The sequence below is a fragment of the Rhineura floridana genome, chromosome 10 (assembly GCF_030035675.1).
Source record: "Rhineura floridana isolate rRhiFlo1 chromosome 10, rRhiFlo1.hap2, whole genome shotgun sequence".
NCBI lineage: Eukaryota > Metazoa > Chordata > Lepidosauria > Squamata > Rhineuridae > Rhineura > Rhineura floridana.
The window spans coordinates 57,305,604-57,329,323 of record NC_084489.1 but is presented as its reverse complement, the minus strand read 5'-3'; the positions used below and the strand labels follow the sequence as shown (position 1 = coordinate 57,329,323).

General features: G+C 43.3%; 1 protein-coding gene across 7 annotated transcripts in view; it reads right to left on the bottom strand.

The window, feature by feature from the left end:
* The window catches only part of ABCB1 (ATP binding cassette subfamily B member 1), a 116,043-nt gene that overhangs the window by 74,360 nt on the left and 17,963 nt on the right, over positions 1–23,720 (bottom strand). Inside the window, exons 3-6 of one of the 7 annotated variants that reach the window (XM_061585614.1) lie at positions 7,461–7,585; positions 5,148–5,252; positions 4,541–4,638; positions 862–916 (exon numbers count right to left, since the gene is read on the bottom strand). In XM_061585614.1, coding sequence (XP_061441598.1) covers positions 862–916; positions 4,541–4,632 — 147 coding nt within the window. In that variant the 5' untranslated portion in view covers positions 4,633–4,638; positions 5,148–5,252; positions 7,461–7,585. Of the gene's footprint in view, positions 1–861; positions 917–4,540; positions 4,639–5,147; positions 5,340–7,268; positions 7,387–7,460; positions 7,586–23,720 lie in introns of those variants that run through there. The other 6 variants (XM_061585613.1, XM_061585615.1, XM_061585616.1 and 3 more) reach the window with 6 other exon arrangements.

The following is a 23,720-nucleotide window of genomic DNA, read 5'->3' as shown; positions in this document are numbered from 1 at the left end:
GGGCCAGAGGAACAGAAGTGGTGGCAATGGCAAGAGGAGCAACAACAGGACCATGGTGGTCAGCAGAGTCCCTTCACTGAGGTGCAGGCTTCATCTGATGCCCAGTAATGCCGACCGTGATGTCAGCCCAGTGCTAGAATGCTGGAATAAAGAATGGGTCCCAGTGTCATTTACAGAAACAAAGGAGAGGACAGAGAACTGTGAAACATTTTGAGGTATGTTTGAGGTCAAATCCACATCATACATTTAAAGCACATGGCTTCCCCCAAATAATTCCCAGCACCCTTAACAAACTACAGTTCCCAGGATTCTTTGGGGGAATCCATATGCTTTAAATGTGCTTACATGTCTCAGCTTTGTCCCATCCTTCCATCTTCTTTACTATTAAACTGTTGGATAGCTGGACCCAGATAATCTAATTAAGCATAGAATCAGAGTTGTAGAGGGTCTTGCAAGGCACCTATCCAACTCCAGCACCCTGCTCAGTGCATGAAATCCACAGCTAGAGCTTCTCAAAAAAGTGGCTATCTAGTCTTTGTTTTACCTCCAGTGTGAGGGAAGAGCCTCTCCCTTCAAATTTGCATGTGAGGAAAAAGAAAAGAGGGGAGACAGAGCGTGGGAGCTTACAACTAGTCTCTGTGGTCCTCCAGATGCTGTTGGACTACAACTCCCCCCATCACTGACAACTGATCATGCTGGTCGCTGCTCATGGGAGCTGGAGTCCAAAACATCATGAGGGCAACAGGTCCTCTCCCCCTCTTGTCTTAACCAGTGTTAAAAGATCATCAGCATTACATCTGCAATGAGCCTATGTTAGTGTGCATCAATTAAAATTCAATGGCCATGTGGAACAGAACTTACCATTGTAAATGGGCTGACCATCTTAGGCTTCTCTTTGCTTTTCTTTCCTGCACTGCTGAATAATGAATAAATAGGCTTTTGAGATTTTGAAAAATAACTAAGTCTGACAGTTAAAAAGAAACAAAAAACACAACTTACCCTTAAAAACATGAAGTAAAAGCAAATTGAAAATTAGTTTTGATACATTTTGCAGTTGTTTCTAAAGTTTCTTTTTTTAAATCAGTTACACAGAGTGGGTGGGTGAGTGGGTGGGTGAGTGGGTGGGTGTGCACAGGGTCTCTTAAACAGCCACGCCACCAAATTACTGTCAGGGTCCAGTAAGAAAAAAAACAGACATGGATATAGCAAATTTAGAAGTGCTTCCTGCTCCTCAGAGTTAGCAACTCAGAATTTTACTCTATAATTTTGAGCCAGCATAGAACTACATGCTAGCACAACATTATACTAGGACTGTGCATTTGTTTTGGATGAATCCCAAGCCAAATTGGATAGATTGAGGCACATTTAAAGCAGTATTATGCCACTTAAAACAGTCATTGTTTCTCCCAAAGAGTTCCCTGGAAAGAGAGATTGATTGTTAAACCACTCTGGATTTTGTGGTTATGAGGGAAATAGGGGTCTCCTAACAACTCTCAACACCCTTGACAAACTACAGTTCCCAGGATGCCCTGGGAGAAGCGATGAATGTTTAAAGTGGTCTGATACTGCTTCAAATATATACTGCAGATCAGAGCTTGGAAAAGTTACTTTTTTGAACTACAACTCCCATCAGCCCCAGCCAGCATGGCCACTGGATTGGGCTGATGGGAGTTGTAGTTCAAAAAAGTAACTTTTCCAAGCTCTGCTGCAGATGGGGCCACAGAGATATTTTTCTGAACTTTTCTGAGGTGAAGAGATGTCCTTCAAGTGAATCAAACCGCTTCTGAATTGGGAATGCATCAGAGCTTTGGAGATTCCAGAAATACTCTGTATACCATTTTTTTATTATTTTTAATATTCAGTGCTTTTTTTTTGTAATGGTACTCACTGCATCAGTACCAAGTACCATCACTTCTTTTTTTGCTGCCCATGGCAACCTTTTTGTGCTGGCACCCACAACACTTTTATCAAGGCAGGAATGCCTCATTAAGCACTGTTAATATTTTATGTACTGCTTAATGCTTAGACAGTCTCTAAGTGGTTTACAAAAAAACCAACTACTATATACATCACAATGAAACTGAGAAACTACAATATAGTACAATGGAATGCAATATTAAACAAAACTACAATATAATGCAGTAAAACAGTTAAATCCCACATTTTTCACCACAAGTTTCCCACAACATTGTGCCCAAAGTGGCTCAAAACATACCACAAAAATAGCAATAACAATTCAAAACATGTAAAAGCAATCACAAATTATGTTATACATGATAAAAGAGATAAATCTGTACCACATTGTATAAAGAAATGCAAATTAACTAACCTAATTTCTATGTACATGTAACAAGGTAAGCCGCCACGCTATCATGACATCATGCATCGGGGGTGGAGTGCAGTGGCAAACACTACTGAGCAAGTGGGCAAGCTATGCAGCAGTGGCCACAGCTTGGGCCTCAGCAGGTGGATGGGAGGCCAGAGGGGCTCAGTGAGCAGGAGGCTGCCACCAGCAGCCTTGGCAGGTGTATGGAAGACAGGCAGCGGTGGCCTTGGTGGGTGGGAGACCAGCGGCGGCAGGCAGGTGTGTGGGCAGTGGTGGCAGCCTTGGCCTTGGTGAATGGAAGGCCACCACTGGTGGCCTCTGCCTCAACCTGGGTCGGTGGGTAGATGGGAGGGAGGCCAGAGGCAGCGGTGGCCTCAGCCTCGGCCTTGGTGGGTGGGTAGGTGGGTATGTAGGTGGATGGCGGCTTTGGCAGCAGTCTCAACCTGTGTGCATATGTGCGTGTGAGACCCTGTGTGTGTGCCTTGGGGGAGGGTGTTTGAAGGTGCCTGGACTGTATGACTTCCTCTGTGTGTGTGTGTGTGTGTGTCTGTGCCCATATGCGTTTGGAGATACCTGATGTGTGTGTCTGTGTTTGAGGGTGTTGATGAGCAAAGTGAGCGTGGGGCTCTGCCCTCTATTAACAGCATAAAATTAACCAGGATAGAGAAGCTTAACACAGAAATACAGGTGTATGCTAGGACAAAAGGATCTCCATTCCACAAAGGTTCACCACAATTAGCAGCCTGCCACCCCACCCCACCCCGATCATGTGTTCTCTCAGTTCAGGCCTCATTTGCACTACACATTTAAAGCCGTATGATAATGCTTTAAACAGTCTGTGTCTGTGTTGGGATTGCTTTTTAATATGTTTTAAAACCTTTTTTAAAAAAAAGAAACAATACATTTTTAACCTTTTTAAAAAAGATGTCTTGAAAGCTTTTTAAAAAATGTTTTTAAAGATGTTTTGTTTTAATGTATTTTAAAGTCTGCTTTCATGATGTTTTAAAGTGTTTTTAGTGCTTTTGTTTGCCGCCCTGGGCTCCTGCTGGGAGGAAGAGCGGGAGAGAAATCAAATAATAAATAAATAAACAGTCATGGCTTCCCCCAAAGAATTCTGGAAATTGTTGTTTGTTAAGGTTCGAAGAGTTGTGAGGAGACCTTTGTTCCCCTTACAGAGCTACAATTTCCTGAATGATTTAACAATCAGTTCCTCTTCTCAAGGAACTCTGAGAATTATAGCTCTGTGAGGAGGGGGAATAGGGATATATGTAATGGCGTCAAGGCTTTGTCAAAAAGTAGTCACAAAGAATGTAACGATGATGGAACATATAATGTCAGAATTTTTTCTAAGTTGTTCTTTTGTTCATAATGTTTACTGCTGAAAAAATTCAGTCCTTGTATTTTTACAAACAAAAATGTAATAGCATTTCAAGTTAAAAAAGAAAGCAGAGTGGACAGTGATCAGGCTATCAAAAAGACAATATAAAAACATAAGAACAGTGTGTTGGATCAGGCAAATGGTCCATCTAGTCCAATATCCTATTCACACAGTGGCAAACCAGATTATGTGGGAAGCTTGCAAGAGGACCTGAGTGCGACAGCGCTCTCCCCTCCTGCAGTTTCCAGCAACTGGTTTTTGGACGTATAGGGCCTCCAACAATGGAGGCAGAACACAGCCATCATGGTTAGTCACCCCCACTGATTGCCTTATCCTCCATGAATATGTCTAAACCTCGTTTAAAGCCATTGAAGTTGATGGCCTTCACTGCCTCCTGTGGGAGCAAATTCCATAGTTGTGCTGCGTTAAGAAGTACTTCCTTTTGTCTACCCTGAATCATCCAAAGTTCAACTTCATGAGAGAGGGAGGAAAATTTTCCTCCCTCCACTTTCTCCATATCATGTATGATTTTGTATACTTCTATCATGTCTCCTCTTACTCGCCTTTTCTCTAAATTACAAAGCCTCAGATGTAACCTTTGCTCATGTTCTAACATGTCATGCAACAAGTGAATGAAGACACACACCAAAAGGGATATGTCATTAATGTTGCTGTTTTCTATATAATCCAAGAAGTAACTAGAAAATATCTTTAACAGACTATCTGGGTTTGAAAGGCAGTATATTTCCAAAGGATTTTTGCCTCCATAAACAGAAAGCATTATGAAGCCCCAAATAAAATGAATTCAGCAACTGAAAAAGCAGGAAGACATGTACCTTTTGCTTTCATCATGAGCAACATTGTCAGTTTCAGGTATCTCTCCAAGCTTTCCATTCATGTGTGTCTTTGCCTCGCTTTCAAATGCCATTTGTGCCTAATGAGAAAATTGAATATCTCAGGAAATTAAATTATAAACCAATAAGGGGCTTAAAGAAAAACAAGCAGCTATTAAACTAAGTACAGAGAGAGAGAGAGAGAGAGAGAGAGAAAGAGAGAGAGATTTTTTTAAACAAATGATTTTAACCAAATAATATTCAAAACAACGGGCCAGTAATTATTTTGGTTTAAATAAAATGCTATATTGGACAGCTCTTACATGGAGTAACATGAAATGCAGGGGAGAGGAGAAAAATGCTGTTATGTTGTGTCTTCAGTTTGTGGTTACAGTATATACCATGTGGTTAGATTAATATGATTTTTGGACATTAATATGATTTTTAGATCCCCAATTAAATGAGTTTTGCAGAATTCATTATAGGTTTAAAAAAGCATCAAAGTAATCTATTTAGTAGCTGCATTTAGTTTGATTCTCTCTTTCTGCCCTTTTTTTTAAAGTAGCAGGATACACTTAAACCTGGGAAAAATAGAAAAGTTCTGACTTACCAAAAGTTGGGATTCTTCTTTCTTGTCTTTTCTTCTTGAAATGTTGTATAGCTACGAGTTACACGGATGTGGCTGGTGATGAGTTGTAGATAAGGCAAATGACTGCTGTGTCACATAAAGCAATGGTAAGGCAAACACTTGCTGTAATAGGTATTTGCTAGCAGTTCCCACTCCCCTTGGACCTTGCCAAGTCCCTGGAGGGCTAGGCTCATGCGTGTTGAACTCTACTTCCTGCATGACTTAATGTTTAACAAAGCCAGAACTGTCACTTTCTTTAAACGAACCTTTTCCCTGCAACTCTGCCCTAAAAATCCTTCCTGTTTCATGAAGGTTTTTAAAGTCAGAAATTGCTCTCTAAAATATTGATGAAAATGAAATATTAATATCAACTACATTTTGTGATATTTTTTCAAAAAAACTGTCATAGAGAAATCAGATAAATATTATGAAATGTAAAGAATATTGTTAGAGATAAGGAGACAGGAGATCTGAATATGGGGGAGGTGGAAAGAATGCTCTAGGGAAAGGATTATAGTTTACAGGAAAGGAGGATTCAAAATGTTGTGTAGCAATGATACATTTTTTATTTTGCTTTTTGTGAATATAAATGACACATATTCGTAACCACATTTACTTAGAAATGTATTCCCTTGTATAGCCTTCACCAGCCTGGTGCCCTCTAGATGTTTTGAACTACAACACCCATCTTGAGGGCACCAGGTGGGCAAAGGCTGCCATAATGTGTTTAGGACATTAGCTGAGAGTAAGCCCCATCAAAATAGTGAGTGGGACTTACTTCAGAGTAAATAATGTGCTTAGAAATGTGCTGTAACTCTTCCAAAGTGCTCCTCTCAATTGTTGTTTTTTTAAAAAAAGCATAATCATATCTTGCTATGTAAACTGGTGATCTTGCTAGGTGGATGACAATTTTCCCATATACATCTACCAATTGCTCAATACTGGTTGGCTCTGTAGATTTTCAATTAATTAACATCCTTTGTTTGGCAACCAAGTTTGTGTGATTCATCAGATTTATTTTTCTCCTTGAGAACATGTATTTATGCACACCCCAATCTCTGAGCAGTGAGAGATTTCAGGGGTGCCATCACATACCTCAAGTTTGGATTCCTTAGAATGAAAGGTCACTGGAGACGGTGGTGTTTTTGTGATACATAGTTTTATTTACACATGTATACAGGCTGAGCATAAGATGGAAGTGTTCACAGCATTTACCCTTCAACTTGCTCTATTAAGTTGGGGTAGGGTTGCCAGGTTCAGGGCCTGAGGCTGATCCTGTATCTTTAGGAGAAGAGAAAGTCAGCCAAGTGCAGGTGTTCTTGCCACACTGTAATGGGAAAAACCACAAGGTAGAATTTTCCCTTCCCAAAGTTGTGCAGGGGGAAGGGAGAATTCCACCTTGTGGTTTTTCCCATTACAGTGTGGCAAGAACACCTGCACTTGGCTGACTTTCTCTTCTCCTAAAGATACAGGATCAGTCTCAGGCCCTGAGCCTGGCAACCCTAAGTTGGGGCAAAAGGCAGTCATAGCTTTGAATTCAGCGCAGAGGGCAAGCCTGTCTCTCTTTTCCCAGCCCAGTCTAAGACAATGCTAGTCTATTGCTGTCTTACACTCACGAATGACATCACCTCCAGCCAGGGAGGGGGGAAAGCCTGCTGCTTTTAGGTCACCTTTTCCAAGCATCTCCAGCCAGTAGTTTATGTGGCTACCAGTCACCTATGCTCTTTAGTCACGCAAAGAGATACTTAACAGACAAGGCTGGAGCCATGACCTTAACAAAGAAACTGGTCTGATCACTTTAGCAATCTCTTTTTCTACATAAACCCATCTTATAGATATGAAACCATAGGTGTGGAAGGGATCCCAAGATGACATCCAAGATGACACACACACCCATCCTATAGCAATACGGAACACAATCAAGAAATGCCATAAGTTCACTTATTTTAAGAGAGGACTAAATTTGTTCTTGTACAGTCCTCATGTAAGGCTAATTATATTCATTGTTATATTATTATGCTACTCTTTATATAAAGACACTCGCATAGCTCATCATGAGTCATGCCTGACAATACTGAATGTGGCCTACCAACTATTACTCACATAATTGGGGGGGGGGAATCCATGTACTTGGTGAAGATGATCACCCCAGAAGCGGTGGAATGGAACAGAAGCAAACTGTAGTCAAGACAACTCTTTGTGTTTGCCTGCCTAGACCCTGCTGAAATGTAAGGAACAGAAGAATTGGCATTGTTTTAGTCAAGGTGAGATGAAGCACCAGGATGAAGAACATACCCATTAGCAGCTCTGAGTGACCTTCATGAAACTCCGTGGGACCAGCAGTGTAGTGGCAAATTCAGAAGTGCAGAGCCCTTTCATAACAGTCACAGTTGCAGCCACATCCCCTCCCTTTTTTGTTTCTGTGGGTTGAGAACAAGATCCTTCTTAATGCCTTGTCCCACAACAACAAATGTTCCTAGGAGCCAATAAGCATGAAAGGGGAGAGTGTTAGTTACTGAAAAGAGTCTTCTCAGTGGCTGACTCACCTCCTTCCACTCTGATTGGCTCCAATTAGCAGGAAAGTACAAGGAATCATGTTAAAAGACTCTTCTCATTGGCTAACACACAATGCTGATTGGCTAGTAGGATGCTGGAGACAGAGGGCCCCTGCTGGGACCCTGTTCCTCAAAAAGTAAGGGATATAAGACTGCCCCCCTGAGACCCTGGATATAAAGGTTCAATAATATGTCAATCCCCAAAAAACTCATTAATTAAAAATAAAAAAGCACCAGTTTTACAGGAATTTGCCCCGATTGTCATTTTACTAATGCAGAACTAAATTTTAGTGAGAAAAGGTGGAGTGAGAGAATAGAACAAATCAGAAGACAGGAAAACTGGAAGATGTAGAGGGATCCACAAGAGACTGCGCCTCATGCTAGAGCTGACTCGTTTTCCTTGACTGAATTTTATTTCTGCATTGTTCCAAGGTTTTCCAATAGAGTTTGGGTTGTTCTGAGGCCTTTGGAAGCCAGGTTGACTTCTCTTTCAGAGGAGATGGGATTTCTTGCTTTGAGCATGTCCCTCCTTCCATTTTTGAAGCTGTCCTTGGCCATTTTCTCTGAGCTAGCCTGCTTTGAAGAGATGCGGGTTTTACAGGGGTTTCCTTTTCTCTAAAATCCTCTTTATTTTGATTTTACCATCTCTTGATTCCCTTGCAGGGGTAGAGTCATCCCGAGTCTCAGAGGGTCTTAGACCCCTTACGTTTTTCGGAGCAGGATCCCTATGTCTCCAGAATTCTACAAGCCAATCAGCATGAAAGGGGAGTTTGTTAACCACTGAGATGAGTCTTCTAACATGCTTCCTTATCCTTTCCTATTGATTAGATCCAATTAGAGTGAAAGGAGGTGAGTCAACCACTGAGAAGACTCTTCTCAGTAGGTAAACCCTCCCCCTTCATGCTTATTGGCTCCAAGGGGCATCTGTTGTTGTGGGAGAAGGCATTAACAAGGATCTCATTCTCAACCCAGCAACAAAAAAGGGGAGAGAGGGCATGGTTGTGACTGTCATGAAGGTACCCAGCACTTGTCCCAGCAGGGGACAAGGACCTATTCAGATGGTCCGCCCCAGATGCCTGATGGATCCTAAAGGATTCCTGAATGCGCTGGGAGATTTGGAGCCTGCAGAAGGCCGCCCGGTCGAAACCCTGGTGTTGGAGTGGAATAAGGAGATCACTAGGGCAGTAGACCGGGTGGCTCCGAAACGTCCTCTCCCCCTGAATAGAGCTCAGATAGCACCCTGGTATACACCACGGCTCTGGGGTCTGAGACAGGAGGTGAGACGACTAGAGCGCCGGTGGCGGAAATCTGGCTCTGAAGACGATCGGACACTGGTTAGAGCAGCAATAGCTGCCTACCAGGTGGCAACAAGGGCAACAAAGAAGGAATTTTTTGCTGCCTCTATTGCGTCCGCAGAGTGCTGTCCCAGGAGCTTGTTCCAAGTGGTTCGAAATCTGGTCGGTCCAGTTGTTCAGAAACCCATGGAACATTCTAAAGCCTCCTGCGACACATTTGCTAAACACTTTGCCGATAAAATTGAGCGCCTGAAGAGCATGATTCCGTGCGCCGTGGATACAGGAAGTGAGTCAGAGCCGGCCAGTTGCATTCCGGTACAGTGGGATCGGTTTCAGCCTCTTCCTTCTGAGGAAGTGGATAAGGTGCTCTCTACTGTGAAGCCAACCACCTGTCTGTTGGATCCTTGCCCCTCGTGGCTCATTATGAGCTGCACAGAGAGACTGAGCGAAGGGATCAAGGCAATAGTAAATGCATCCTTGGAAGAGGGTGCAATGCCATTAGCCCTCAAGGAGGCAGTCATAAAGCCCATCTTGAAAAAGTCCTCCTTGGATCCCCAAGAGTTGAATAACTTCCGCCCAGTCTCTAATTTACCATTTCTGGGCAAGGTGATTGAGCGAGTGGTGGCCAAACAGTTACAGACACACTTGGATGAAGCAGATTATCTAGATCCATTCCAATCCGGCTTCAGGACTGGACATGGAACTAAAACAGCCTTGGTCGCTCTGGTGGATGATATGAGGAGGGCGTTGGATAGGGGAGAACTCACCTTCCTCGTCCTCCTGGATCTCTCAGCGGCTTTCGATACCGTTGACCATGGTATCCTTTTAGATTGCCTGGAGGGATTAGGAATGGGGGCACTGTTTTACGGTGGCTCCGTTCCTATCTCTCCAACAGGCATCAACGGGTGGCATTGGGGGATGAGGTTTCAGACCCTTGGCCTCTCAATTGTGGAGTGCCACAGGGTTCTATCCTCTCCCCCATGCTATTCAACATCTATGTAAAGCCGCTGGGGGCCATCATCAGGAGATCTGGACTACGGTGCCACCAATATGCGGATGACACTCAGCTCTATCTCTCGTTTAAGTCCTCACCAGAGTTGGCTGTGGATATCATTTCCAAGTGCCTGGAATCCGTAAGTGGATGGATGGGAAGAAATAGGCTGAAACTAAATCCCGACAAGACCGAGGTGTTGCTCGTGGGAGATAGGGGCAGGTTGGGGGATATAGACCTGATGTTCAATGGGGTAAAATTACCCCTAAAAGACCAGGTCCGCAGCCTCGGAGTCATTCTTGACTCCCAGCTGTCCATGGAGGCTCAGGTCTCGGCAGTGAGTTGGGCAGCTTGGTATCAATTACATCTGATAAGGAGACTGCAACCCTACCTTCCTGCCCATCTACTTCCACGGGTGATACATGCCCTGGTCTTCTCTTGCTTAGACTACTGTAATGCGCTCTATGTGGGGTTACCCTTGAAAACAGTCCAGAAATTGCAACTGATAAAGAATGCGGCAGCATGCTTGATTAAGAACAGCCGTCACCGTGATCATATCACTCCGGTGTTAATAGATCTACACTGGTTGCCAGTTGTTTACCGGGCCCAATTCAAGGTGTTGGTATTGACCTTTAAAGCCCTATACGGTTTCGGCCCAGTTTATCTGAAGGAGTGCCTCCAGCATCACCAATTATGCCGCCTGACGAGATCAGCCACACAAGACCTTCTCTTGATCCCACCGGTGAAGACAGCGAGGCTGGTGCGGACCAGAGAGAGGGCATTTTCGATTGTGGCCCCCACCCTCTGGAACTCCCTTCCTTTTGACCTTCGCCATGCCCCTTCCCTGATAGGTTTCCGCAAGGCCTTGAAGACCTGTCTATTCAGGCAGGCCTATAGGATTTCGGGGGCGGGTTGCTTTTAATACCGGTATATTAATCATTGTTGTGGTTTTCATTGGTTTTATTGTATTTTACCATGTAAATGTACGTCGCCTAGAGTGGTCGTTAATTCGGCCAGATAGGCAACTCAAAAATAAAATTTTATTATTATTATTATTTCTGAATTTGCCACTACACTACTGTGATAAGACTCAGTTTTTGCTATTTCAATTTTAAGCATTTTCCCTGTATTTTTACCTGAACTTATTTCCTATTTGGACCATTCTGAACCTTGTACATTGGATCTTGGACTCATCTTTCTTAACTTTCCTCCCTTAGTCCACAGAAACCAGTTCCTTGAATCTCTGCTTGGATTGGGAGCTATCCCCTCCACACACCCACACTTTAGGTTATAAGGATGGAAATTTAGTTAGCTGTTAACTAGATTGGACTGGTGAAAGGTTTGGGAGGATGCAATTTAAGGCTTAGTAATGTATATATGCTTTATTTTTTTAACTGTAAATATAATTAATTAATTAATTAATTAATTGGTTAATTAATTAATTAATTAATTCTTAATTAACCAATTAAGAATTGGTTAATTCTTTTTATTTGTCTACCCAGTATTATTTCCCATTTATAAATTGATTCATATATTCTTTTCATTCTATTTCGGTAATTGCTGAGTTTGTATATTTTCATCATTTCTGTGCTCGCATTTAAATAAATATTTACAGTTTATTTTAATGTTGCTCTGTCTCTGGTTCCTTTCTGTTTACCACAACTAGCTCACTGGTGTGAAATTTAAGAACTTGTTTGCACCAGCCGTCATAAATGACTGTCTCTCTTGGCTGGATAAGCCTTGTTTTGGTAGCTCCCTGGAACTGTAAAAAAAAGTCTGGAAGGGAATCAGCTATGAATCACCTTTCAAGCCACAATTGTAAGCAGTGGTGGCTGGTGGCTTCATGTCAGTGGGGCAGCGGAATATGCTCTGGTGTTTTATCCAAACTTTTAAGGAGCTGTCCAAGGTGCTTCTACTTCTGCACTGTGGACAGCTCTTTGAAACTTTGGACTAAAACCCAGAGTGGACTCTACTGCCCCATTGACATGGAGCTACCAGCTGTCACAGATAGTAAGGATGAATGCATTCAGCTTGGTGGGCCATAGGTTGTGGAGGCCTATATTAAGATTTAATTCTATATATAGCTGCTTTAAGTTCAGAGTTAAAGCTATCTCATTTTGGCTCAAGCTCCACAAAGCCAAAAGCTGAAAGCTAAGGGTGGCTGATGCCTTAAAAGATGTGCCCCATGACCAGCAGTGATGTTGTCACAAATTTTGCTTGTTTATATCTTAGGTACTATGCACCCACACTTTTCCTCGGTCTTTCAGACCCAGATCAGCTGGGGAGGATGGAGTGCCTGGGACCAGCAAAGATTGCTGGATGTCCTGTATTGCCTTATGGACCTTCTGAGTCCAACTGTATTGCCAGAGGAATCTTCCTGTGAGTTGCTGTAAAATTTAATACTGAAAGAGAATTGCTGCTGTCCTAGCAAACCTCCATGGGGTCGTACATTTCCACCTGGCAATGTATTGGCAAACCTCCATGGGGATGGGGTGTTGAATGTGTTTCAGTATGGGTTAGGGGGTTGTTAAGGCTTTCTCAATGCTGGCATCGCTGCAACTTATCTGAACGGGACTAGGGCAGTGGCAAGTTTGGAAATGTGCAGACACATTGTTGACGCCAATCCAGTGCTCCTGCCAGCATGTCCTTGCAGCACCAACCTTTCTGCCATCCTTACTCTGGCCAGTCCCTATCAACATAAGCTGTAGCAATGCTGGTTTCGGGAGTAAGGTTACCATCATTTTGTCATTTCAAAAAGAGTACATTTGGCTTCGATAAGTGAAAAGTAAGAGTATGCTGTTGCACCATCTCAAAAAGAGTACATGTACTGTTAAAAGAGTACGGTTGGTAACCCTATTCAGGAGGGCATCTCTATCCACCACACCAGCTGCCACTGCCTGTATGTTTACAATTGCCTTAACTTCCATAAGAATCTTCTTGGACTGTTATGCATAAGGTACTACTTCAGTTTATATTAGAAACTTTTTTCTATAATTTCTTTATAATTTTCTATAATTTCTATAACTTTTTTCTATAATTAGAAACTTTTTAAGTTATTTTTTGTACAATGTATTGCTTTATTTATGTATTGCTTATTGATGTATTGCCTTGTTGATGTATTTTTATATTTGTGTTTACTTTTTCTGTAAGCCGCCTTGAGGGCCATTTGGCTGAAAGGCGGGGTATAAATAAACATTAACATAACATAAGTTTATATTATGATTTTACTCTTCTTATTGGGCTGAATGCTGTTTGCAATTAGTGCTGTTGTTGATTCTTGAAGGTTTCCTATTATCAATTGTATTTTGATTATGGTTTATGGTTTAAAGCCTGTGTTGATTTAATATTGTGAGAGGGAGAGTTTGATCCTAATTAGTGACTGCAAATATTTAAAATAAATAAATATATTATGACAATGCTATCCTAGAAGAAGCTACCCTTATTGAGGTCAATGGGACTTAGAGTCGTGCCTGTAATCCTCAACCCACTTTACAGGGAGCAAGACCCATTGAACTAGTAAGACTTATTTCAGAGTAAACATGCATAGGATTGTACTGTTAAATGTTTCCGAATGCATTCAAACCCTTTTCAAAGAACATAATAATTATCTTAATGGATCAGACCAGAATCTATCTAGTCCTGTATTCTGTCTCAAGCAAGGTCCTTGGCAGTTACAATAAGAGCATGAAGACAACAACCATACTCTGTTGTTTGATATTCTAAGGTATGCTGCCCAGAACATGGAGGTTCCGTTTACATGAAGGGCCCATGGTTAACAGGCATTAGTAAATCTATCCTCCATGATTTTTTTAATCCTTTCTAAAGCCTTGTAAGGTAGTGGCCATCACATCATACCTGGCAGTTGTATATCTCCATAGGCTGAAATACGAGCTGCTACTTGGAAGGATCCCGCCTCCACTCCCTCACAAATGGGTAAAAATTAACAAGTATATGTTATGCAACTTTTGATTAGGCGGAGCTTTTTTATGACCCAATTTAATTTATATCAGCAATTGAGCTATTTAAACGGTATCAACTGCCAGGTGTCATGCAGCAAGGTAATCTTTAAACAATTGAACTTTTACATGCCGAAGGAAGGATGGCAAAGCAATAAATATAACCTCTTCAGAGAAAAATCAACTCATTTGAAATGTGGTGTTGGAGGAGAGCTTTGCACATACTATGGACGATGAAAAAGACAAATAATTGGGTGTTAGAACAAATTAAACCAGAACTATCATTATTATTTATTATTATTATGTATTATATTTGTATACTGCCCCATAGCTGAAGCCCTCTGGGTGGTTTACAACAATTAAAAACATTAAAAACAAATATAAAAATATACAAATTTAAAAACACTTAAAAAAACAATTTAAGATGCTAAAATGATGAAACTGAGGTTATAATACTTTGGACTCATAGTGAGAAGGCAGGATTCACTAGAAAAGACAATAATGCTGGGAAAAACAGAAGGGAGTAGAAAAAGAGGAAGGCCAAACAAGGGATGGATTGATTCCATAAAGGAAGCCACAAACCTGAACTTACAAGATCTGAACAGGGTGGTTTATAATAGATGCTATTGGAGGTCACTGATTCATAGGATCACCATAAGTTGAAATCAACCTGAAGGCACATAACAACAACAAAACTATGGGACTAGACTACGGTTGCCAGGTCAATGGCCTGAGACTGATCCTGTATCTTTAGGACAGAAAAAAGTCAGCCAAGTGTAGGTGTTCTTGCAACTCTGTAATGGGAAAAACCACAAGGTAGAATTCTTCCTTCCCCCTGCACAACTTTTAAAGATACAGAAGATCTCTTGCTTGCCAGGCCCGGCCTCCAAGAGGTCTTCTGTATCTTTAAAATCTGTTCAGGGGGAAGGGAGAGTTCCACCTTGTGGTTTTTCTCATCATAGTGTTGCAACAACTATGGAATTTGCTCCCACAAGATGCAGTAATGGCTACATCTTGGATGGCTTTAAAAGAAGATTAGACAAATTCATGGAGGACAGGGCTATCAATGGCTACTAGCCGTGATGGCTGTGCTCTGTCACCCTAGTCAGAGGCAGCATGCTTCTGAAAACCAGTTGCCGGAAGCCTCAGGAGGGGAGAGTGTTCTTGCACTCGGGTCCTGCTTGCGGGCTTCCCCCAGGCACCTGGTTGGCCACTGTGAGAACAGGATGCTGGACTAGATGGGCCACTGGCCTGATCCAGCAGGCTCTTCTTATGTTCTTATGTTAAGAACACCTGCACTTGGCTGACTTTCTCTTCTCCTAAAGATACAGGATCAGTCTCAGGCCATGAACCTGGCAACCCTAGAGACTGCTCACTGGATTTGTTCACACTTGGATGAAGTAAGAAGAAACAAATCTGTTTTCTCCATTGTTTTTCTGCCATAACTGATCTCCAAGTTCTATTAAGCAGCTTCTGAAGAGAGGCCAAGGGGTGATCCTTAGGTCAGGAGTGGGGAACCTCAGGCCTGTGGGCCAAATATGATCCTCCAGGCCTTTCTATCTGGCCTTCGTAACTCTCCCAGGCCACATCCCTGTCTGGCCCTGGTTTATGCCCCAAGTGTTTTTGCCTGGCTAGAATGTGTCCTGAAGCTCTAATGCCTCTTGCTTGGAGAATAGAAAGGAGTACGCAGAGCAACTATCCTACTACACAAAGGTTGAAATTAACATAATTGCCAACCTTTTTTGCCTCTGGCCCTGCCCACATGGCCCTCAGAAGGTTGCCCAGAAGGGAATATGACCCTGAAGCAGAAACAAAATCAGCACCCCTACTGTACATCTTCATTTTCAGGAAAAATAGCTGCTTGGAACACCTGATAGTTCAGTGTAAGTAAATATTTGTGGCAACTGTGAAGTTAATTAATTATCTGGGAAGATTTTCTAAAGCTCAGATGGGGTGCTGATATGAGTTCCTATATCAGCAAAGCAGGGAGCATAAGACTCAGAGCCAAGACCTGCTGAGCCTGTCCACATTAAAAGTTCTTGTAGCATTGTATTGTGCTGCTAGAAGTCAGTATGGAGGCTACAAACCAAATAGCTACTTCAAACATGCACACCAGCTTAGTTTTATTCTTTTATTTACTTACTTTTTATTTGTGCTGTACGACAGACAGCTTTGGTTGTTGATGTGATATTGAACTGTTTATATATAAAAAGGATAAGCTGAATGTGAATGATAGAAAGAGCAAGTTCACCTGGAGCAACATTTAAAACAACAAACCTAGCCAAGGTAAAATAGATCGGATTAGGAACATAGGAAGCTGCCTTATACTGCGTCAGGCCATTGGTCCATCGAGCTCATTATTATCTACACTGACTGGCAGTGGCTCTCCAGGGTGTCAGACAGGGAGTCTTTTCCCAGGCATATCTGGAGATGACAGTAGGGTTGCCAGGTCGGAACCATCCAAAAACCTGAGAAAATGGGGGCGGGCCCTAGTGATGTCACGGGGCGGGCCCTAGTGACATCACGGGGCGGGCCCTAGTGATGTCATGGGGCGGGCCCTAGTGATGTCATGGGGCAGGCCCTAGTGATGTCATGGGGTGGGCCCTAGTGACATCATGGGGCGGGCCCTAGTGACGTCATGAAGCATGATTCATTGTATCAACCACGCTTGCGTGCAGCATACCATTAAAAAAAAAATTTCTGATTGGAAATTAAAATAGAAATCTTACCTAAAAGAGGTCCAGCTGAAGTGACAAGGTCATTCCTTCTCACCATCTTAGGGAGTATGGATGGAAAATGGAAATGGAATGCCTTCAAGTCGATCCCAACTTTTGGTGACCCTATGAATAGGGTTTTCATGGTAAGAGGTATTCAGAGGTGGTTTACCATTGCCTTCCTCTGACTTTGGACACATATACTTTGGACACTTAATGAGAAGACATGATTCATTAGAAAAGACAATAATACTGGGGAAAACAGAAGGGAGTAGAAAAAGAGGAAGACCAAACAAGAGATGGATTGATTCCATAAAGGAAACCACAGACCTGAACTTGCAAGATCTGAACAGGGTGGTTTATGACAGATGCTATTGGGGTCGCTGATTCATAGGGTCACCATAAGTTGAAATTGACTTGAAGGCACATTAACAACAACAACTGAATTAAAGATACAAAAAAGGAAAGTGGAAGGTGTTTTATTTAATTTTTTACAGCCTGGAGAAGTGGTAAGAGGTAAAGTCAGGAATGAATGCATTTTTTTAATGAACAAGATAGCATGTTGAACTATCTTGTAAAAATGAACTAAGAGTGCTTGCAGCAGCTATGCTAATGCAGAGTGAGCCGGTTGTTATCTGCATGGTGCTATGAAGTCAGTTGTATGTTAACTGTATGCTCATGCAACAGATGGTATAGCACAGTGGGGAGGAGAGCCTGGCTGGGAGTCCAGAGTCTATGAGTTTAAATCCCCGCTCGTGTCTCCTGGATGTCAAGGGCCAGCTAAAGATCACCCCCACAGTGAGTGGCTCAGGGATTATGTGCCCTGCCACCTGTGGGCAAGGTGCATAGTCGCAAGGAGCCGTTTCCCCCAGCTGGCAGTTGCGGACAAGGAAGGGACTGGCTTGTGCAGCTGTGGCAAGCTGAGCAGGCCCTAGCCAGGTGGGGAGTACTAGCCTTAGATGGTAAACCGCCTCTGAATACCGCTTACCATGAAATCCCTATTCATAGGGTAGCCATAAGTCGGAATCGACTTGAAGGCAGTCCATTTCCATTTCCATGCATATAATTAAACAGATGCAGTCAAGTTTTTGGACTTTATTGTGATTGCTGGCCAAGCAGGATAGGGCTCATGGGAGTTTTAGTACAATATCTGGAGGATGCTACTTTGGCTGCCTTTGGGATAATAGATGGCAGCCTTAAGTCTGAAATGGTGTTTGGAATTCTGTAGAGACCAGCCAGTACACATTATGTCATAAGGCCAATTCTTAACCATTTGGCTGTGGCAGTTACCTGAAATTGCTCTTTCGTGGGCTTTCACAAACACCACCAAGCTTTTCTTTTAAAACAGACCAGCTTGTTTAAGTACATACAAAGAATAAAAAAGGAAGTCAACTGACAAGAACAAGACACTTTTTTTCTAAGCAAAATTGATCAAAGAAAAAAAGTATGCTTGTGTGTGTGCCTGTGCGTTTGTGTGTAACACACACACACACACACTTACATGTAGCATAGAATCACAGAGCTAGAAGGGGCCTTTTAGTCCTTCTAGTCTAAGCCCCTGCTGGAAGTCCAAAACCCAGAACAAGATCAGGTCTGTTCGCTTAAATTGCCACATTAGAGACTTAAAGAGACAACACGAGTCAGTTTAATGGGAACTTTCCCACAACAGGGTGACCATATGCTTAGATCTGATAGACCTGAAGCAGCTGACAATTTAGGGCAGACTTCCCCAGCTTGGTGCCCTCCAGATGTTAGCTGGTGGCAGCTGTATGCCCAAAGATATCTGGAAGGCACCAGGTTGGGGAAGGCTGCTTTGGAGAGATGGGAAATGTGCAGAAAAATGGAACAATGGCACACATTCCTATTTGTTGTCATTTCAATCTCACTCCCACATCCTGTCAAGAAAAGACAATTACATGATGATTCTGTCCGTTTCCAGCAGTGCAATTATCCAGAGGAAATAGTAAGAAACTGAGGATTAGGGCCAAACTCTCTCTTTCTCTCTCCAGCCTCTCTCTCTTTCTCTCTCTCCAGCATCTCTCTCTTTCTCCAGCATTGCTCTCTTTCTCTCTCTCTCTCTCTCTCTCTCTCTCTCTCCAGCATCTCTCTCTTTCTCTCTCTCTCTCAGCATCTCTCTCTTTCTCCAGCATCTCTCTCTTTCTCCAGCATCTCTCTCTTTCTCTCTCTCTTTCTCCAGCATCGCTCTCTTTCTCTCTCTCTCTCTCCAGCATCTCTCTCTCTCTTTCTCTCTCTCTCTCAGCATCTCTCTCTTTCTCCAGCATCTCTCTCTCTCTCCAGCATCTCTCTCTTTCTCTCTCTCTCTCAGCATCTCTCTCTTTCTCCAGCATCGCTCTCTTTCTCTCTCTCTCTCTCTCCAGCATCTCTCTCTTTCTCTCTCTCTCTCAACATCTCTCTCTTTCTCCAGCATCTCTCTCTTTCTCCAGCATCGCTCTCTTTCTCTCTCTCTCTCTCTCTCTCCAGCATCGCTCTCTTTCTCCAGCATCTCTCTTTCTCCAGCATCTCTCTCTTTCTCTCTCTCTCTTTCTCTCTCTCTCTTTCTCCAGCATCTCTCTCTTTCTCTCTCTCCAGCCTCTTTCTCTTTCTCCAGCCTCTCTCTCTTTATCTCTCTTTCTCCAGCATCTCTCTCTTTCTCCAGCCTCTCTCTCTTTCTCTCTCCCTCTCCAGCCTGCTACCCACAGCAGCAGTGGACGCCGGACGGGGCCAGCTCCTTCTTAGCCCCGAGGACGCCTGGCCGCTTCACCCCTCGTGCTGTGGGCGCCGCTGGGCGGCAGCGGCCGCAATGCGCTCCCCAGCCAGAGACGCTGCGGCCGCCGCCACCGCCACCGCCGAGCTCCATCGCAGCCACTCCCGCCCAGCGGCGCCCACAGCAGGAGTGAGAATGACAGCGCCGTGCTCGCCCGACTGGCCTTTTAAGCAGCGCCCGCCTCGCGCGCCCAGGGCCAGCCCCTCGTTGCCGCTCCCGCCTGCCCCTGTCCAAGACAGGCTGCTGCCTGGGAAGACAGAGCCCGGCCCCGGCGGTACCAGCTCTCCCTGCCTCAATGACAAAGGGCGGGAAGGCGGCCAATGAAAAGCCAGAGATCATCCAGTTTAAGCAAAGTATTGCCGGAGGCCGGAGACGGCCCCTTTTTCCCTGAAACTCTGGCCAAAAACCGGAGACCTGGCAACCCTAGATGACAGGGATTGAAGGTGCAATCTTCTGCATGCAAAGCAGATGCTCTACAACTGAGCTATGGCCCTTCCCCAGTAAGACTGAATTAAAAGGCCTGAGAAAATAAAAAGGGCATTTACCTGATACTAAAATTATACCAGGGTAGGTGCTAGGCAAACCTGATTGGCCTGCTAAGAGGATTATATAGTTGAGGTGTCACCACCAATAAGGCCCTTTCACTGGTAGGCAACTGGTATACCTTGGAGACCCTGGAGAATACCCTCTAATGAGGATCTTAGGATGCAGACAGCCAGTACTTATGATTATCACATGTCTCTTCTTTAAGTATTCATTTTACATTGATAACCTTATGCTGAGGATAGCATAATATATTCACTAATAGGCAAAAGACCTTGTGGTTTAAGAACATACCTATAGCCAACAGATATTTCTATCAAACTTTAAAAAGGAGGTAAACTGGGCAGCTATAGTGAATGCACCAGGGGAGCAGGAGACCTGACCTCCTGTGATACATTGTACTGCCCTACAAATTTGTAAAAATGCCAACACAATTTTGGTTGGTCTTTCACAGTCCAATCCACTTCCTGCTTAGCTTGGAAGAATTTGGTAACGGGAGAGGAGAGGGGAGGAGGAGAGGGGAGGAGGAGGGGTGAGGGGTCAGGAATAGGAGGGAGGCAGAGGGTAGGGTAGTTTTGATCATTTGCATGCTTATTGAGTTCAAAAGGATTTATTTCTGTGCAATCATGCTTAGGATAGGTAAAACTGACCTGGGGGAGGGGCAGGGAGGAGGAAGAAGGAGGGAAGAGGAGGAAGGGTAGGGTAGGGAGTAGGGTTGCCAGGTGTCCAGTTTTTGCCCAGAGACTCAGAATTTTAGGGGGTCCTCTCTGGGTCTCTGGGTGAGTCAGCTTAATCTCCAGACTCTCATTTTTTAAAAATTAAGTTTCTAGGTGGTCTGGTTCACAAAATATACACCAAAACATCACGCACACCCCGCAATGTCTGTGAAATGATCTCTCTAACCCTGCCCTTTCAGGTTTATAGCCAATAAGTGAAGTCAGGGTTGTGATCGACAAGGGATTTCTGGACCTCCAAGCAGTACCTAGACCCCATTGCAAAGGTAGAAGACTGGCTCCCCCCCCCCGTTTATCTGAAAATCCTGTAGACTGAGTAAGTATACAGCTTTCAGCAGTACCAAAAAACTTATTTTCTCTTTTGTGCAAGAGTCAAACAAGTTTAAATTTTCCTGGGCTGTTGAAGAGGGCAGTGTTTTGAAAACCTTCCCAATATGAAGTTTTAATCCAATACTTGCTTTTCTGGGAGTAAAACTGGAATGCTAATCCCACATACCCGGAGTAAACCCCATGGAATTCAATAGGACTTACTTTTGAGTAGACATGGTTAGAATTGTGCTGTAATTGAATGGGACTTTTGTGTGAACATAGCAAAGGATTGTGCTTGTGTTGTAAATTTTTCTCTCCCCCTCCAATCCTATTTTTAAAGCAATTAGGCAGGGATTACATAGGTATAATTGCTTTTATTATGTAGGTAACTAATACTGATTTTACTTTTTTTAAAAAATGTTCTGCAATGACCAATTGGTTTTGACAATAAACTATTATATGGGGTCTATGTATTTCCCCCCTCTAGGATGTACACCTTAATGTGGTGAGGGAGTTTGAATGTGTTGAAGAAGCTGAGTGCAATGCCATCAGGAGTCTAGACCAAGAGGCTAGACTCCTAGCAGAGTCACCCAAGGTGGAATGGACAAAGCTGACACACCAGACTAAGATGCATCCAGACTCAGAGGAAGGCAATGGTAAACCACTTCTGAATACCTCTTACCGTGAAAACCCTATGAATAGACTATCCAATATGCAACATGAGATAGTGCTGGAAGATGAGACTCCCAGGTCAGATGGCACTCAGCAAGCTACTGGGGAAGAACAATGGACAAGTATAAGTAGTGCTGTGACTAATGATGCAACTGGGTCAAAGCCAAAGGGAAGCCCAGAAGATGATGTGCACAGATGGAAAAGGAGGGTCTGGAGTTGTACGACAAGATTTGCCAGATGCCTCATTCTCCCCATAGAGCTACAATCCCCAGAAATCTCTGGGAAGAGGGTCTGACTGTTAAACCACTTTGGCCACTGGAGCTGTGTCAGGGGAATAGAAATTTCCTAACAACTCTCAGCACCCTCCACAAACTACACTTCCCAGGATTCTTTGGGGGAAGTCATAACTGTTTAAAGTGAAATCAATGTCTGGCATGGGTGTGGCCTCCTGATTAGCCAAGCCAAACATATGTTAGTCTGGCTTTTAGAACACTGACAGTCGGATCTTACTGGGCATGCCCAGGCTTATCATTGACTTCAATGCTAAATTTCTTAAATTAATTAAAAATCAGCCAGGCATTTTTTTAACTTTTAAACTGGGTGGGTGAGCAGGGAGGAGTTAGTCTTTCTCAGCTTTGCCCACCAGGGTACTTGGTTCAGCATCATGGTCTGGCTTTTAGAACACTGACAGTTGGTTCTTAGTGAGCATGCCTGAGCTATCATAGACTTCAATGTTAATGTTCTTAAATTAATTAAAAATTGTCCAGGCATTTTTTTTAACTTTTAAACTGCAGAAGATGAAGGTCAGAGAATGGGGCAAGGTCAGTAATAGGATTACATGTTGTGGTTCTATGAAATGAAGCATTGCCCAGTGTCCAGAATAACCCAGGACCAGTTCCGTTCGGTAGGAAAGTTTAAGAGTCTTTACTAAAGCAAAAGACATTTCTCTACAAGTGTTTCCAGCTCCAACAGACTCCTCCATAACCCCCACACACACTTTCGGTTTCCCCTGAACTATGTACATCTTGGTGCCCTTGTCAGCCACAGCTGCAGTCTTCGGCCTTGGCACGGCTCAGTTGCTGGCTTAACCCCATAAGTACGTGTTTCTAACTGTCTTTGTGGAAACTAACACAGAATCATGCTCTTAGGTGTTCAACACATGTACTCTGTGAACTTGGCTGATTTTTAATTAATTTCAGAATTTTAATTAATGACAGAAAAAAGTCCAACAGGGGTCTGGATTAAATTCTCATTTTACATTTTGAACTCTTGATTCTCTCTGAGTGGTTTATGTATCACTATGAAAACTTAGAGGGTGGTTAAGCAAGTGTTTCTGAGTTCAGGGCTGTAAGTTTTGTAAGATTTTGTTTTGAAATGAGCTTATGGGCAGCAGCAGAATGACATGGGGGTATTTTCAATTTAACATGGCAGAATGTGAAAAATCCATGCTGGCTAAAGTATTAGGGTTGCCAGGTTCCAAGTGCAGGTGTCCTTGCAACATTGTAATGGGAAAAACCACAAGGTGGAATTCTCCCTTCCCCCTGCACAACTTTTAAAGATACAGAAGACCTCTTGGAGGCCGGGCCTGGCAACCAAGAGGTCTTCTGTATCTTTAAAAGTGCAGGGAAAAGGGAGAATTCCACCTTGTGGTTTTTCTCATTACAATGTTGCAAGAACACCTGCACTTGGCTGACTTTCTCTTCTCCTAAAGATACAGGATCAGTCTCGGGCCCTGAGCCTGGCAACCCTAGGTATATAGCCACCCTTGTGACTGTATAATTATGCAGCCAGTTCAGTCTGTATAGCACGCGTTAATGCAAAAACTGTTGTTATTATGAGCTTGATTAAGCAAACAGTTAACTGCAACTAATAGAAAAGCCCATCCCTTTAACAGGGACGGTATGTCATCTGGCATAGGGATCTGACGTTTGACAAAAAACATCCCTGCTGGGATACATGGCCCCAGTTACATAGATCTTTGAATCCCAGCCATCAATGTTGCATTGGATCCAAACTGGATTG